This window comes from Labrus mixtus, chromosome 7 (assembly GCF_963584025.1).
Source record: "Labrus mixtus chromosome 7, fLabMix1.1, whole genome shotgun sequence".
Lineage (NCBI taxonomy): Eukaryota > Metazoa > Chordata > Actinopteri > Labriformes > Labridae > Labrus > Labrus mixtus.
This window is the reverse complement of record NC_083618.1, coordinates 10,378,594-10,396,184: the sequence shown is the minus strand read 5'-3', so window position 1 is coordinate 10,396,184 and position 17,591 is coordinate 10,378,594. Positions and strand designations below refer to the sequence as shown.

The window sequence follows — 17,591 nt, the reverse complement described above, 5'->3', positions numbered from 1 at the left end:
AAATAGAGGGTTGTAAAAATGTATACAAATTAGAATACTTAAGTCAAAGTTATTAGAAATAAGTTCACATTATTACTGTGATGGGGTTGAAAATAACAGTAAACATGTTTTTCTAAACCTCTAAAAGTTTAATTTGACTTTATTAATTGACCCTCCTGTATTATTATTTACCAATGCTTAATGCAAAAGGAATTCATATATTACCTCAGCTTATCCTTTTGTAGTCTTTTCATACATTGAACCTTTTATCTTCAATTCTTAATTTCTCCATTACCATGTGTTCTTACACGGCAGTGAGTTAGGCATCAATATATTTTAACTTATAGAACATTGTCACTTTGGCGCTTACTGTAAAAAAGGAGCTTAATTTCTAACTTTATCATCGATATACTTTATGTTAATAAATAAAGCAACCGTTAAACAGATTGTGAAATGTACCCTACGTCTAGTCTGAGCCTATAATGTAAACGGGACTAAATGAGATTTCAAATAGACAACAAAGCATTGTTATAATCCATGTGTAACCTCTCCTGTGCTGTACAAACAACGGATGCATCTATAGGCATAACATATTTGAGATTTAAATCAATAAAATACAATAAAGTCACTCTGTGCTGCTTTTCGTGTTGTTGAGGTGTTGCAGGATGGTTGCGCTGAGGTTCCTCTTTGGGGAGGTGAGAGCTGTCCGGTGCTGAAGGGGGAAGATGAGCTCAGCGCGCGCCGGGGGGCAGGTAACGTCAGCAGTCGGCCGGAGCAGGAAAAGACTCCATACACACACCCACCAAGTGTTTATCTGCGCTTAATCACTGATACACATCGACACACATGAATAATGGGCAGCTAATCAGCTCCGTGTGACTCAGCGCCGATTTTCTTCCGATTCCTGCGCGCCTCGGCAGCATCCCGCGCCCTCCGCTTGGCTTGAAATGGGATGATATGGGCTTTTTCATGTCGACGAAGATCGGAGGGATTCTTGCTTTTGCCTTGGGTAAGACAACACGAGCACCTCCGTGGGTTTTATTTAGGCTACGAGCCACTTTGGCTGCTTTGGTGGAGAAAACTGCCTTGCATCTTTTTTTTTTAAAATCCGAAATCTCTTTATTTCTGCATCTGAAATGTCACTGCTTAGATTGTCATCTTTATTTATCTCTATCGGCGTTGCATGGTGGTTATGGGAGTGCTGTACCGTGGCCAACTGCTTGAAGTACACCCATGCACGACACATACAGGGTGTCTATACTTAGGTGATAGTGTGCAAGCTATTGTGTGTGCAAAATACACAAAAAGAAAAAACACACAAACTGTTAAGCTATATGTTTATTGAATACCATTTTTTTATAGTCCTCTTATATTATGTTAGGCCTGTCATTTAAGTATTTTTGGCATTAACATTGCAATTAGCTCTGACCAGAGCATTGCACCCCATGTGGAAGGATTGTACTGGCGTCAGCAGTCAGGGCTATTCCCCTGGGAAACATCTGCTTCACTGCCCTTCTCCCATGATGTTTATCTGAAGTCAAGTTCGGATTGAACTTCACAGGTTACCAGAAATGTTAAAAATTCTTGATTTAATGAAAGAACACCACTAATTCAAAAATCATTGCAGTCTTGTGTGTGTGAAAAGTTGCATGAACACCGCTTTGAGCTATTACTGGAATTGGTCAAATATAACGAAACAAACATTTAAATGCTTGTTCTTTTGTTTGGGACAATGTAATGCAATTCAGAGGGCCAAACATCAGTTCTTATTGTAAAGACTTCATACCCTTTTTCTATTTGCAGTATTCCTCTCGCTGACAGTGTCAGGAGACCCTCTGACAGATGTTAAGTGTGAGAACATTTATAAAGACTTCTCTGACTGTGTGTTGGAGCTGGGAGACAGTATGGACAACTCGCAGGAGAACGTAACCAGTGAGAGCGGAGTGGCAGCAGTCTGCAGGTGAAAAAAGAACCTAATTTTGAATGTGTGTGTGTGTGTGTGTGTGTGTGTGTGTGTGTGTGTGTGTGTGTGTGTGTGTGTGTGTGTGTGTGAGCAGCAACCATTTTTACACATTAGCCATCATCTGGAGAACCTGTATGTTTTTCTTTACCCGGCACCCTGCTGATTTTAACCTGAGCAGATAAGAACAGAGCTTAGAGACAAACAGGCTGTGATGGGCTGGAATAATAGCCTTGAGTAAAAAACTACTGATCAGTGGAATTGTGCAAATAATTGAATGTAAACCGGCGCATGATTTAGTGAAATAATTTAGACAGATACAGCATGAAATATGCATCTCCTGACAAAATACTGGAGAGAGAAAAAGAGCAGATGCCATAATCTCTGAGGAAGAACAGAGAAATGAATGGTGCTGAGACACTGAGCCATTGTGCTAAATAATTTATGACTTTGCTGCAGCAGTAATGAAATTCCAGGGACTTTTTTGTCATTGTTACTGCACGCACCCCACAACCCCAGCTCTGTATATTTAAGATTTACACACAGCCTTCTGTTAGAAAAATTTACTAGTTACAGTATAATCTGTGATATTGTTTCACTATCTGATACCGTTGCCATGGTAATTAAAGTTCAGTTTGACTTACTTAAAGCCATCTGAGTGATACAATGTTGGCAGCTAACAACCAGTGCACAGCTGGTTCAACTTTAGAGTGTAGGACAGACAAATCAATAATCTGATGATCTTTTGTTTGCCACAGCCACTGGGAAGCTTTCCACACATGTGCCCTCACAGCGCTGTCCGACTGTGAGCAAGAAGTCAGCTCTATCTGGGAGACTCTGAGGCAGGACTCGAGGAAGATGCGCTTCCAGGGGAGTCTATTCGACTTGTGCAGCCCCAGCTCCTCTCCCAGTATAAGTTCACCCCTCGGTACCCTCATCCTGTCCCTTATAGGCATGCTGATCATGACTGCGTCCTCTGTATAGATGAGGGCTGAGGTGAGGAGGGATACATATCCCCTGGGTTCAGTCCTTCAGATATCAAACTTAAAGCCAAGGATTTAAATAGAACAAATGTTTTAATAAGGATTATTTTGACAGAGAGCCATGGAGGTTTGTGGTGAGCCAATCAATATTTGCTGTGATGAATAATGCTTGAAATCTTCTCATATCCCTCAGCTTGATCCTCCCACATGTCGAGAAAGTGACAGTATATAGTAAAGGAAATACATTTCCGTAATATAACTTATGAGTAAACATTGCAAATACTCCAAAGATTTGAGACAATCTCTTAGCAGAGTCCAATCAGACAGTAGTTCGACACCTGTGGCTCTGGGTTACCAGTATAAAGTAGGTCACAGGGATTGGGCACAATATCATCAACACCTGCACAATTCAATGCAATCTAATGAAATAGCCATGCTAAGAGAATTTATTGTCATTATCATGTTCTGCAGGATTCAGACCTGAGGTTTAAGAGCTGTGTATTTGTGGAGTAATTCATATTCTTCTTATATTTTAATACAGCAGGTGTTTATGTTTTTGTGCCCACACTTTCTTGTGTATGGTTTTGTGATGATAGTTGACCGTAGAGTTCAACTTTTTAGGAGTTTGCTGAGGATATCTGTCCAACATTCAAAAATGTGTATGCTAAAATCAGCCAGTTAGTTTAGCCTTGCACATAGCTCACAAAGCTGCAACCTAGCCAAGAAATATTTCACAGATTAAAAAAAAGGAACCAAAAAAACAACAACACACAAATAGTAAATTTTACACTTTAAGGCGCTTTAAAGTAATGCATTTGAACTAGGCTAGGCTTGCAAGCCAAGCCATCGTGCTATCAAGTAGAAGACAGCACAAGAAAAAAACATCAGCATAAATCTAAGCAAATCTCAGCTCTCAGTCATTACAAAACTGCTTAAATATGTTAACTTATTCATCATGGTAAGGACCAAACGATGAGACAGAAGTAACAACATTTATCTGAAAGACTTAAACACACTAAATCCAGTGTCTAAACAAAAATATAATTTTAATTATAGGTGAGATGCCCCTTACATTTGTTTCAGAATCTAGTAAATATTTGTGTAAGTGACAATCAAAGCCCATGTACACATTTGACCCCTTTTTAACCCCAACACTTCAGCCCGCTGTGGTTGATGTTGCTCAGCTGCTATAAAGACACCAAAAACTCACATTTAACTCTACATCACATGATCACTTCTCCCACAGAGCCCCACGCTTTGGTTCAATTTCATTCTTAATCAAACTTTGACCTGTAAACTTTTGTGTTGAAAGTGTGTATGTTTAGTGTCATGTCCCACTATGTCATATTCAGACAGACTACTCAGCGTGGACTTTTATCCAGAGATAAAAATACAGCTCAAAGTGTATGAAAAAATCTCCAGAATAATTATATTTTAATGCCTGCATATAGGTCTTCTAACACTGTATTTATTCAAACTTAAACATCTATAGTTTATCTCTCTAGTGAAGTCAAATGATATGCAACAGCAAAAATAACAGCTGCCATAAAACACTAAACAATAGCTTATTTTGTAACATAGACATACAATTGATTTTGTATCGATCAATGTCAGATATAAAGCCACTCATTAATGGACTGCATAAACATGATGTCAAACTAAATAGATTCCAAGCTGTGCTGCTCCACTCATCTGTTTCATTCTGTTCATTCTGATTCATTATGGGAATCTTTCGCTCTAATTTACTCAAATTTGACAAACTTTAAGCTTCCAAAGCAGCAATGAGCAAATGTTGTGAATCTCAATGAGAGAAAACAATTGAATGGGAGCTACAGTTTTAATAATTCTCACTCTTCCTCACATTACGCCAAGAAAACAATTGAGATATCACTATTTGTAATAGACTTTTATTTCATGTGAAATTCTCGTGTAGGTTAAATTCACTTTATAAATATCAAATGTGTTTACCTTTTCTGCAATATTCACCTGGAATTAAGAGCAAATTATCAACTATTGAGCAATAGCATTGTTTTGTCACTTTTTGTACCTTTTTTTTGTCATTACTGATGCTAAAATGTGTTCTAAAAATGTGGATAATTTTGTGGTCGTGAATATTTCCTTTTCCTCTATTTCACCACAAATGCATGCTCATGTTAGTGACAGTGCTTCAGAATATCAGTCTGTTAATTTTTTCCTTGGACAAAGTGTACAGTGATATTGATCTGTGCATGAAGTTAGGCAAGCTCCTCAATATATGCAGATTTATTACCCACCCACTCTCCTACTTTACCCCCATTAGCATGTTTGTTCCGGTGGTATCTATTTATTTTTCTGTATCAGGAGTGGTTGCATTAAGTCATCCATTGTGTGTCTGGTGGTGAGAATACAACGATGTCCTCAAAGCATGAGCAATATATAGGATCACTTCTTACGAGAGGACTCATCCGTTCGTATGCTGTTAAAGAAAGCATGAAAATGATTGTGTTATCATAAGTATTATTACAGCACAAGAATTGAACCCTAAAGACAGTTAACACGTGGAGAGAACCTCTGAATGTAAAAAAGTTCAGTACCCATGTTTTTCTTCAGTTTCCTGACGGCAGAGCACTCTATTTACACGACTGTATAAAGCAATATATAGCAGAGTAATGTGTTTGTAATAATAAAGCACTATGTTAAAACATAACGCGTGTGTGTTTGAACAAACTAATGGCTAACAGGGTTGTGGATCACAAAGTTTTAAAATAGAAAAGCATTTAATCAATGCAGTAAGACATCATGCCGTTTCTCTCATTTACTACAGTTTCCTTTTTTTAGCCACCCCTGAAGCAAAGTGTTGGTAATGAGGATTGCAACCAGCACTTTTTTCTTTACTCGTTAGTACTCTCCCATCTGCTCCTCTCCACCTGGACGCATAAGCAGAGGCCGTGGTGGGAGAAAATGAGGGATCAGGGCCCAGGGTGGAAAAGTTTCAAAGATCCGAAGACATTCTTGTAATGTTTCCCTCATTAGAGGACCCATCTTCGACGTCTGAAGCATAATGGCCAATTATTTTTATACCTACAGTTTCCAGACTGAGTTTAACACACATGTTTCCCTTCCAATCTATAAGTATTTCTAGTGTTTTATTGAGGAACATAGTCACAAAATACCTGAATTATATAGTATAATTTCCCTCTGCTGGTGCGGACACATTTAAATCTTCAGGAGGAGAAAATGTTTACACTGTGTTTGTGATGTTTTCCCACATTATACAAAGTCAGAGTATTTATTTACATGAATAGGTCTATCTCAAGAGTTCTCTGAATTGAAATGAATTTTTAAAAAAAATAAAGTTAACGTTAAAGAATACTTAGATGGCATCGCAGGTCTAAACTTCAAAAGCAGTCATTGGTAGAAATGATCAAATGAGAGGAGACAGTTCAAAACAATAGTCATTACTTTGAATATAACATGAAGGAAAAGCTCGATGTTATTAGTGATCAACAGTATGCTTATTGGTTTCCTTATAAAGAGTTAGATGAGAGGATCAATGCAACTCTCTTGCCTGTTTATCAAATGTACCACCAGTGACACCCTACAAAGATAACAGAAAAAAAAAACTCCAGCATCAATACAGCTAACTGTTAACACAGTAAACCTGGTTTGACTGGTAATAAAGTGAAGTGCAAATAAAATTAAATGAAGTTGCTAAAAAACTAGGAAGTAACTGCACCCGCTAAGAAAATTACTTCCTGGAACATAATTCCTCTAAAAACGTTTTGTTCTTACAGTTAGGTCTTTATTGAATGAGATATAGTGTGTGTTGATAAGTTAATAAGTAATAATGCTGTAGTGCATTTGAAAGATGTTCTGTAGCTCAGACTTCAGAGACTTGGTTTGGGAACCGGAGGGTCACTGGTTTAAGTCGCGGTATATATCAAGTATGGAATTGGAACTGGTACTGCCAAAATTACCCTTTAGCAAGGCACTGAACCGCCAACTGCTCGGGGTACCAGTCCCTGAGCGGCCGCCTCACTCTGATATCGCTCCATAAAAGGCATTCATTAAATGCATGTCCGTAGATCCTGTTTGTGCTAATAACAGAGTGAAAACTTGAATTTCCATCAAGATTAAAAAAAAAAGGATATATATATTTTAAAAAAGAAATAATGGTATGGTTACTCAAATAAAACTCTCAGGAAACAAATCCTTGTATTCCCAGTAATGTCCAACCATTGTATAACCTTTTCATTCTCAACACACATAACAAATAATGATGTACTTCAATTACACTTAAGAAGCCTGATGTTGTTTTTAAAGCCACAGCAAAGTCCACACTATTGAAGCTGTAACAGTTTGATTTACCAGTCACCACACAGTATAAAAAGATTGTAGAATAATAAGCAGTCGATTTATACAAGGTTTAGAAAGCCATTCCTACACCAGAAAACTGAAACTGTTCCTGAAACCATCAGAGGTGCCCATCTCAGATCTTTCACATCACATCTCCACAAACAGCCAGTGTTTCAGAAACAAAGACGCAGCCTGCTGTCAGAACACAGCTGGTGGCTGACAAATGGTCCCCCAAGTGGCCACCTTGTCTAAATAATACATCATGACATGAAGAGACAGAAGAAAACAACGCTTGCTGTGCAAAATGCTGTACACCCTTGACAAAGAAGCCCTTAATGAGCATTATGAGACTGAATGTACAGAATCTACAGATTCTGTCTAAAGAGGTCAAATACGCCGGATTTGAAATGAAACCTAAAACAGAACTGTCTGAACACTGACAAACATTTAAGTTTAAATGCAGCTTTCAGACAAAATTATAAAGCTGAGAAAAGGTTACATTGCCAAGATTACCTTTTAATGTTAAAGAGATGTTTGTTTGTCTACCCCTCCAGCTTGTAAATAAAGGAAACAATGTTAGTTGCTGAAATCTGTGACTCTCCAGTGTCTTTAAAAGAGAGTTGAAGATTTGATCTTGTCACTAACTGTTTGTAGAAATGTGCACATAACTGGAAAAGTCAACATATTATACATCTTAAAATCAAGAAATGGGGTGCTTTTTAATGTAACTAAAATTAAAACAAAAAAGTTCAAGGACCGCTTTAAACTGCCATCCACTTTCCAAAGCATTAAAACGTATATCTTTATATGCTTCAGAGTTAATTATATCTAACATTAATACGATAGCGTTGAATAAATAGATCAGTCCGGTGTTTCACTTGAAGTGGAGATCGACCACAATCCAAAGTCTTCATCAACCCACATTCGTGCTCCGCTTCTTCTGAAACTAGTAAAAAATTGTCCTCTGGGCAGGACCCTCCATCCGTCCACAGATTTTCAATTCAGTGTGATGTCAACTCATATTCATAGGTTAGATTTGGGTCCACTATTGACTGGAATGGCCCTGAGCTCGCTCCGCATACACAAGTACTCTCCGATGACAGCCATTAAGGCCATGCAGGCTACATTGATGAGCCACCAGGAGAGGGCGGCTGGAAGGTGAGCATTGTAGATCCAGCAGCCGATCATGTGGAAGAAGTGCACGGTGACAGTAAAGTCCAAGCATTGTTTCCCTCGACGGACAAAGAACCACAGACCAAGTGCACTGTGAGAAAGTTAAGACAGAAAAGGTATGCATGTCAGTTCAAATTTGAGTGGATACAAAGATGACCATGCAAAGCGGAAAATGTTAAATAAGTGCAACATACCAAATTTAGAGGAATTGTGTTCTTAAAATATAATAAATATCTTATTAATATTATTTAATCTAATGTAAGTCATAACACTTTTTAGATGTGAATGATATCATCTAATGCTTACAATCAGCCGTTCAGCAAGTGAGGTTAGAGCTAGGGATGCAACGTCCCGATCCTGGTTATCACATATCAGTCTGATACTTACTCATAGCTAGATCGAATCTTTGACAATGGGCTGATCCATAGAGTTCAGTTCTTTGCTTTTCATGCAGCAACTATGGCATTGTCATGTCATGTCTCTTAGAACTACGGTACAGTTTGCCATCATCACTGAAACAATTTTTCTGACGTGCTCTGTCTGACCTCTACAAGAAGGTATGAGAACACTTATCAGCAGAAAGAATGGATGTAAAAGCAATGAGCTTAACCACATACCTGGAGCTCTGACTTTTACCTGTTTTCACATTTAACAGTAGACTAGACTCTTTTTACATATTTGACATAGAAATGTAGAATCTGTACGCAGGAGTTAGGTTTTTCATCATGTGAATTGTTCTTCTGTTTGTAGTATACACTAAAGCCTTAGTATCAGAATCCAATAAGAGCTCTCATCTCTTTAGGTATACAGAGAAAATATGAAACAAAAGACTCACCAGGTGAGAGAGTTCAAGATGAATGCCATCATTGAGAGCCTACCCTGCATTGTTGCAAAGCCAAGAACCTGTCAAATTAGAGAAATGAATAACATACCATTTTAGGAGGGTTAAAATGTGCCACAAACATACGTCACAGAGGCGAGGAGATCTTTAGCTTACCTCATAACTGAAGATCTGAGCCAGTGACCGACTAGATTGCACCAGACTGTCCACTCCAGCCAACCACAGGCCCAGGAAACTGTAGTAGATGCACTGCATCAACACAATCTGACACACAATAAGGACCGGGTCCCAGATGTAGCTTCGGAAGTTACTGGCCATTGTGGACTACTGTTACACCTACAGGCCCAAAAGGATGTTATTAGCTGGCCCCGACAGGTACCAGCTGGTCCATCCAGTGTGACCCACCTTGATGACAAAGTCTGAGACACAAGAAGTAACAATTCATGAAAAGTGTTGACTATTGTCTTATTTTCAGTTTTACTGTTGGTAAAGCTCATCATCAGTTGAATAACAACGACGTCATTGACAATTAAGGCAACTACCTTCCTGTGAAGTACATTATAAACAGCTCTTGGTCTTAACGGATGTCATTTTAAATGAATGGTCAAATTTTGCTGCTGCATGGGGTAGTAGTCTTTGGAAAAACCCAGAAAAGTTCAAGACCTGACCTCACAACAGGCTTTAAAAAAAGGCTGTGTATAAAGACCATGTGATTAGTTTAGTTAGAATATAAAGTATTTATGCGCTTCTTCTCCCCCAGTCACGTGCTTACAATCATTGTCAATTGACTAGGAATCCGGAAACCTGTGATACTGTGAAACAAAGATTGAGGTGAAACACACAGCTAATTTAACCATTTTTTTTATTTGTATATCTCAAGACACTGAGCACCACCTTTCCAATACCTTAAAAAAAAGAAGGATGTGAAGTGATGTTAAATGAACAACGATACACAATTTAAAAAAAAAAAGAAAGCTGAAACTGTTCAATCCAAGAAAAATAATGATTTAATACAAATATTAACCCCTCTGTAATTTATCACAGTAAACTACAAGTTACCTCTATTACCTAGAGAGCTCAGTAACATGTGATAACAGAGAGTGGGGAAGGTTCCTGACAGTGACCAGAAAACACATGAAGTTTTCTGGTCACAGTTAGCAGGCTGGTTTAAACATCACTCTGTCGGTGATTATTTTATCTACAACCCACACTCAACAATCATCAACTCAAACCACTCTCTGGCCTTTATTCAGAACATACAGCTGTGTTAACACTCAGATTTAACCGTGTGAGACAACACCGCAGTCCGTTTCACATCTAAAGGTAAAGTCACAACAACACCGGATGACCACAAGTTACAGCATGTTAGCACTGTTTACTACAGAGGAGCAGTGTCAACAAGACACAAAGAATACCGACCTGGAAACTGCTTTAGAGATGTTTCAGATTGTCGTCTAAACGATTGTCCCCTCGGTTTCTTTCTGTATTCAAAACTGTTATGAACTGGGCCTTGTTATCGACTAGTTGAACCTTATTAACAACACGGAAGTGGCGGTGGAACACCCGGAAATAAAACGTCTTCTTCTTCGCTTAGTATTTTTGGCGGCTCGCAAACGACTGAAAGGTGCATACCGCCACCTACTGTACAAGAGTGTAAAACACACAGGCGAAACGTCATTTTAGGACACTTACAGCATAAACCACGCCCCTTTTATGTCTTTAACCAGGTTTCTGGCTTCTAAACTAAAGTTGCAGTGCTTCAGCAGGATCTTTACTGTGGCCGAGGACTCCAGGGGGTAAGAACATTTTGCAAATAGTCTACTTTACAGAACATAGCCTAGTTAAGCTGACTCGCTGTCAGCCTTGAGCAAAACAACAAACAAGAAAATAAAGTTTGTCAGTGAAGAGCGGCAGTAGCGCCGTAGTTTCCAAAAGCTGTACTTGGTTCAATATGTCAAACATAACATTTTAGCAAAGTAACTGTAATGAAAACTTCACTGTGTGAGAAGTGCGGTCAGTTGACTTAATTGGAATTACAAGAGTTCCTATCGTAATAGCCTATTATCGTGTGTAAAAGGAAATAAATAACTCTCACTGTGAATACAGATGCAATATGTAAAATAAATAATATCTCTCTTAAACTTAGATAAAAAAATATCAAAACCTCAAAAAAGGCTTGGTCCGTGTGGGTTCTGCTTAATAGGCTTATCATAACTTGCACTTGCAAACCTCAAGAAATGTTCTTTTGAGACTTTAAATGTGAAGACATTTTATTAGCTCGAAGGACTATCATTTAGTTCGTTCTTAAATACATCTATAATATATATATATATTATATATATATTTTTTTTTTTCAAATTTCCGGATGCCCAGTGTGGTACTGGTCAGCTGTTGATTTGAGTCCAGACAATTTGGCATGCAAACACATACAGATTCAGGTTCTGCCTCTTTGGGACTCTGCACTGTACAGCTACTAAATCAGCTTCTTAAATGTGTGGACAAAGTCTAGGGTTAATGTCTACTAGAGCATCAAATCTTAACTAAACAAAGCCTGTCAGCAAGAGAGTGCAGTTTATGCTTTGGTCAGTTGTAAGGTTAAATATTTGGCACCTCTGTTTACTAGAATAACTCATAGAGAATAGAATAGAAAGTTGATTTATAAAGCACATTTCATTACAGGTAAGTGCTTTACATTGAAGATTAAAAAAAAAACATAGGAATACAAGAGACAAAATAGCTGTCTCAACAATCATAATTATGATACAGAAAGTATTTCTTTGTGTATTTAAGTGTTAGATATTTACTTATTTATTTCTTAGGGTCCAGAAAAACATCACAATGTTCAGAGTCCATGCGGTTATGGCAACAGTACAACAGAATGCAGTATTAAGGATGTTTCCATGTGTCAGAATATCCAAGAACCTGGCATGTTGTCGCCGCGCTGTGGGTAAGAATATTCTTTGCTCTTTATTGGGTTCCTTAAATGGGTTATTGAGAGTTTTTGCCTGTGTTGAGCGGTGTAATTTGCTTATTGACCCTGGGTAGATATACATTTATGATACTCACACAGGCTACAGCCACCGTTTTCCAAGGTGTGGTTGTTATGTTTGTTCATTTCTTATATGATCATGGAAGACTGTTTGATTTCTCACTTTTTAATGTACTCCTGTAATTTGGTAAAGATTTAGTCAATAGATATTTTTTTTTTTTGATAGATATTTTAAAAAGCTTTTAATTCATTTGATCTTTCTGTTCTCATTAAGACACTATGCAATGGGAAGATTAAGGGTGACAGTTGCTCAGTCTGTAGGGACTTGAGTTGGGAACCGGAGGGTCGCCGGTTCAAGTCCCAGACCAAGGCACGGACCATGGCTTAAGATAAAGTTAATGAATAAATGATTCAAAGTATGATTTACTGCAAATATATTCCCCTTGCATATTGACTCTCATCTCTACCAAGAAGGTTTTGTTTTCTGCACCATTCAAAACTCTGTTTTTAGATGTCTTCAGAATTCACTTAGTTGTTAATAAGTCAAAGTTTTTAAGCCAGTCACAGTTACATCTTTATTTATACAAGCACTTTACATACAAATGTATAGCACAGTATCCCTGAAACAATCAAATATATCTTCTCAATTATTTTAATTGTGTTTTGATTATTAAACATATATCATCTTAAACAAGGATTGTTTTTGGTCAGAACCGGAGGGTTAGTGATTTGATGTTAAGGCCACTTGGTTACAATGTTCCTTGAGCGATAAAAATAATCCAAATTTGCTCCCAATAGGTGTGTATGTTATGAGGTATATAACTGTCTGTGAATGCATGCATTTTCATAATTTGTGGAATGTAATGGCCTTGGTCAAGGTATGTTTTGGAAACCTATTTGAACCTGTTATTTGAATTTCTTTTGTTATACTTTAATGTGCACAAATATACTTTTAAACTTAAAGGTGGAGTTCGTTGGAAAAGCAGCCACAGACTCGCCCCCCTATTGACAGCGTCGCCTGTTCGTGCCCTCATTGATGAAAAGATCAGTATTAAAGGAAGTTTCCTGCCCCCACACTGTGCTGTCACCCTGTGTGCCCGAATGCACTGTGAGGATGGTGACCTGTGGGAGTCATTTGCCCATTTTAACACAAAGGCAGATGGCACCTTCCACTGTGAGTCTCACTCGGTTATATTTTATTTATGTTATTGCAAATTTACTGGAAGAAAACACAATAGTGTGATTACATGAGTCCTGTTTACAACTGGTATTATCAACATGTGAGCTAGGTGATCCATTCACAAGTAGATAGCTCTGACAGTTCTAAAATGTATGAACTACATGTTCACATACTTAAAAAATTTAAAAAAAGATTTAAAAACTGCATATCTTAGAAGTATTAAATTCAATGACAATGAAAAGCAGATGTGGGTAAAACTGACCCCTTTGTAATGATCACCCAGAATGCATGTTGATACTGAGTGTGATCAGGGCCAAAGACATGTTTAGATTTATTTGACCAAAAGCAGTCGGTAACTTTTCCCCTCTTTGTTTCCTGAACAGTGACCAGGGATGATTCAGTTGGGGGTTCATATTTGGGCTGTGACCCAATGGGACTGTTCTGGGGTCTGCAGCCAGCTCCCGGAGAAAGAGAAGGATTAAGGCAGGTGACGATAACAAGCTAACTGAGAGACAAAGACCACAAAGTGTGTGTTAGTAAACTATCTGCTGTCTCAAACACTTGGACATTGTGCATTAAATGGTGAACACTCAGATTGTGTAAAAATGTGCTGTTTATTATTTCTACAGGCTGAGGAAAAAAAGCGTAGAGACTCCATACGTGGTGCGTATGTCCTTGATGGAGGGCCACGTTTCCCCCCGTGAGGATCAGAGCAAAGAACTGGCTGCATTAACCACTGAGCGCTGGTATATGGCACCGGGAGTAAGGAGAATAGACATTCGGCAGAATGGAATAGTAGGAACATTGTTTTTACCGCCCGGTGAGTAAAAAATTTAATACATTCACAATGTAATGTCATTCAACAATTTGAATGATGTTGTGTGAAGGGTGTGTCCACTGAACAGCACCCATTTTACTGATATCCAGGCCCAGGACCATTTCCCGCCATGTTGGACCTTTGGGGAATGGGTGGAGGACTGGTGGAGTATCGCTCTGCCCTGTTTGCATCCAGGGGCTATGCTAGCTTGTCCCTCGCCTACTTTGGGCACAAAGACTTGCCAGGTCCTCAGAACCAAATTCATGCCAGTGATTCTTATTCCAAGGTACTATTCACCTCATGCTAAGTGCATTTGTGTACTTCTCACCTTTAAAATGTTTACATACAAATCAGTTAATTATTTTGAACCTAAAAAATGTATACTTTTGTGTTGATAGACTGCTTTCCAACTACTTCAAGATCACCATCAGGTCTGTGCCAACAGGGTTGGGATCATTGGCACCTCCTTTGGAGTCTATCTCACTCTTCAACTTGCTACTCAGACCGGTGTCAAAGTATGTCAGAAAAGCCTCTCTGTAATCAATTTTCAAATCTACAGATTGATTAAAATCACTGCTGCATTTAAATAGACATAACATGAAATATGCAACATGACTAGGAATAGAATATTGTATTAGAGACGTACATTTTCAACGCTTAAAGTTTTCCTTTTCAGCCATCTTGTTTGATTTGTATCAATGGCCCAGTAGGAAATGGCTTCATGGATGGAAACCTACTAAGGTAAGTGGTAATTAAAGATGATAATTATTATATTGTACTATTTGTTTGTCTTAAAGATTAGCAAAATGTTGTTTAATAACTTAATAATGTATCCTAACAATTGATTTTATTGTAAAACATTTTTTTTTTTGCTTTGTTGACTTGTTCTTTAAGTTCAGAGAATTATTGGAGTTGTGATGATCAAGGCTATGTCAGTTTTAAAATCTTCTCCTTGCCCGAAAACATGATCCCTGAGAGCAAAGTCAAGGTGATGTGAAAGACAGCCTCTTATGCCACTGAAGGCACCACAACGCAAAGACTGTACACACACACACACACACACACACACACACACACACACACACACACACAAACATATCCATAGTTCTGTGTCAGTGAGAGACATTTGGTTTTGCAGATAGAAGATGTGGCCTGTCCCTTGATGTACATAGAGGGTATGGATGACCTGAACTCTTCAAGCAAAGAGAACGTAGACCTGGTAGATTTTCCTATTGTGCTGTATTTTAAAGCATAACCAATTATCATAGGCAGAAAGCATTTATTAAGTAGTCCTGGACCTTATTGTTTATACTATAAACAATAAGGTCCAGGACTTGTCCAGTAAGGTTTATAACTCTGTTATATTCCCCATCAGATTGAGGAGACCCTGAACACTGTGGGTAAATCCCATCTATTCACCCGCCTGTCATACCCCGGTGCTGGTCACCTGATTGAACCTCCTTATGCACCAAATGCAAGAATATCGATGTGGAGGGTCAAACCAAATAAAGGTGAGCCCCCGTCATAACATTTTCAATGTGAGGCTGTTTGTTGCAAGATAAAATATGTGCTATTACGGAAAGCAATAGAAAATGTGTTTTTTTTGTTCTGCAGTGTTTGTTCAGTGGGGAGGTCACCCTGCACCCCACGCTGCTGCACAAGCAGATTCCTGGAAGAAGATTCTGGATTTTGTGGAAAAACATCTGAGATAGAAAAACATCCTAAATGGGAAATTCTGCATTTCTATGAGAAAACAGCAAAAAAACACACTAACTCTTTTGTCTCACAAGGGGGTGCTGTTTGCTCTCTGTTACCCTGTAGCACTGTGGCAGCTGAATGGTTGATCTGGTTAACCACTTCCCCCTGTTTCCTGTTTGTCTCCTAGCTTTTAAGACTCTAATAACACCTCAAAATACCTCCCAAACATAAGCTGTAAAATTGAAAAGAAAGGGAGCGAGAGAGAGATTGAGTTGTGACAATCAAAATATTGATATAATCTGAGAAAAAACTTTTAAATACGATTTAAGTGCTATGATTATTTGCCCTTGCTTGTACCTATCAGATCCGTCTCGTGTCCGTAGGTGTTAAATGAACTGTGCTGAACTGCTGATTCAGAGGTGCAGGTATTCTGTGGGTGTCTGTCCTTGCAGGTTCCATTTGTTTAAATGACATTGTGTACTTGTAGTTAATGCAGAAACATTGTAAAACACTCTATGGTTACTTTATTGGGATCACCTTTACTAGTATATGTTTCTTTTCACATTTACATGTCAACAATCTAATAAAGATCCATTGCTAAAGTTGTTTGATGGACATTTTCTTCCTGTGAGTCCTCCATTTTCTTATAATGTAATGTGTCTACATGCAAACTAATAGTTATGTGGCTTTGGGATGGAGTTCATGGCAGGCTGAGGTCACCATAGCAATGAGGGTGATGAACTCTTTGAAGTCAATCTCCAGGTCTCCGTTCTGGTCGAGATCGGCAAAGAGCTCGTCAAGGGTTTCTTTCTCTTGGATTTTCTGTTGAGGAGGACAATTGAAGGGAAATACAAATTGGTCGAGTATTTTAGACATTTTTGTAAGCTGCACACATGTCTTTGTTTGTGAATGTACATTGATAGTTACGTGTAAAGGGTCAAAGTCTTCATGGGTTTAAATATTCCTGATATTATATATTATATTCATTCTTTTGCAGTAAATACAAGTCTTTGAATTCAATTTACACTACATGAGATTGGGATGAAATGCTGTTGAGAAGGTAATGTATTTGGCCAAGAGTTGTTTCGAGCAAAACATTTCCTTACCTGTGTTTAATCACAATACATCAAATCATTTTCTGTATTCGCTTTAAGCTCAGTCTGAGTAAGATTGGTCACATGCATGTGTAAGACGAGTTACATGAACAGAGATCAGTATTGAACTGACAACTTGCTTATAGATGGAGTTACCAACTTTAAAATCCATGGAGCTATGTACCGTTTCACACCTAATTTACCACAAATCACATTTGTACTATGGTGCACTAATGCCTCAAGTAGGCATGAGTGACAATCTTGAGTCAGTATAATAATTGTACAGTTCTGCCGTAAACATGCCAGTTCTTATACTTTTATATCTAAAACTTACCATAATGAAATGATTCATCTCATTGTTGATGAGCTCCTTCAGTTCTGCTTTCTTCAGGTTGCACTTGTGACCCGAGTATTTGTGAAAAATTTGGATGATAGCGATCATGCCGCTCTCAAGGGCTGACATATTTTCCATTGAGGCCTGCAACAGAGAGTTTAAGTCAGTCTCACATGCACACTCGTATGTTTGTCTTCTACATGAGAAT

General features: G+C 38.3%; 4 protein-coding genes across 5 annotated transcripts in view; 2 read left to right on the top strand and 2 right to left on the bottom strand.

Annotated features, from left to right (window-relative positions):
• Positions 1-641: 641 nt before the first annotated feature.
• Positions 642-5,608, top strand: LOC132977871 (neuritin-like). The gene is made up of 3 exons (XM_061042773.1): positions 642-988; positions 1,783-1,939; positions 2,698-5,608. Exons 1-3 carry the CDS (start codon positions 937-939, stop codon positions 2,921-2,923), a joined length of 435 nt encoding a protein of 144 aa, XP_060898756.1. The 5' UTR covers positions 642-936; the 3' UTR covers positions 2,924-5,608.
• A 420-nt stretch (positions 5,609-6,028) lies between these two features.
• sys1 (SYS1 golgi trafficking protein) lies at positions 6,029-10,848 on the bottom strand. Its single transcript, XM_061042772.1, has 4 exons — positions 10,691-10,848; positions 9,428-9,690; positions 9,266-9,333; positions 6,029-8,521 (listed from the first exon to the last, which is right to left on the bottom strand). Exons 2-4 carry the CDS (start codon positions 9,587-9,589, stop codon positions 8,281-8,283), a joined length of 471 nt encoding a protein of 156 aa, XP_060898755.1. The 5' UTR covers positions 9,590-9,690; positions 10,691-10,848; the 3' UTR covers positions 6,029-8,280.
• Positions 10,849-12,069: 1,221 nt separating this feature from the next.
• LOC132977867 (acyl-coenzyme A thioesterase 3-like) lies at positions 12,070-16,560 on the top strand. Of its 2 annotated transcripts, XM_061042770.1 has the most exons (10): positions 12,070-12,218; positions 13,225-13,434; positions 13,824-13,923; positions 14,070-14,260; positions 14,368-14,543; positions 14,656-14,772; positions 14,934-15,245; positions 15,396-15,476; positions 15,633-15,768; positions 15,872-16,560. In XM_061042770.1, the coding sequence occupies exons 1-7, from the start codon at positions 12,110-12,112 to the stop codon at positions 15,000-15,002; spliced, it is 972 nt and encodes a 323-aa protein (XP_060898753.1). In that variant the 5' UTR covers positions 12,070-12,109; the 3' UTR covers positions 15,003-15,245; positions 15,396-15,476; positions 15,633-15,768; positions 15,872-16,560. The 2 variants fall into 2 exon arrangements, with proteins under 2 accessions (XP_060898753.1, XP_060898752.1); XM_061042769.1 differs by having other exon boundaries at positions 14,934-15,476.
• The window catches only part of LOC132977868 (protein S100-B-like), a 1,374-nt gene continuing 245 nt past the window's right edge, over positions 16,463-17,591 (bottom strand). The window contains exons 2-3 of the mRNA XM_061042771.1: positions 17,384-17,527; positions 16,463-16,777 (exon numbers count right to left, since the gene is read on the bottom strand). Coding sequence (XP_060898754.1) covers positions 16,634-16,777; positions 17,384-17,527 — 288 coding nt within the window. The 3' untranslated portion in view covers positions 16,463-16,633. The remainder of the gene's footprint in view (positions 16,778-17,383; positions 17,528-17,591) is intronic.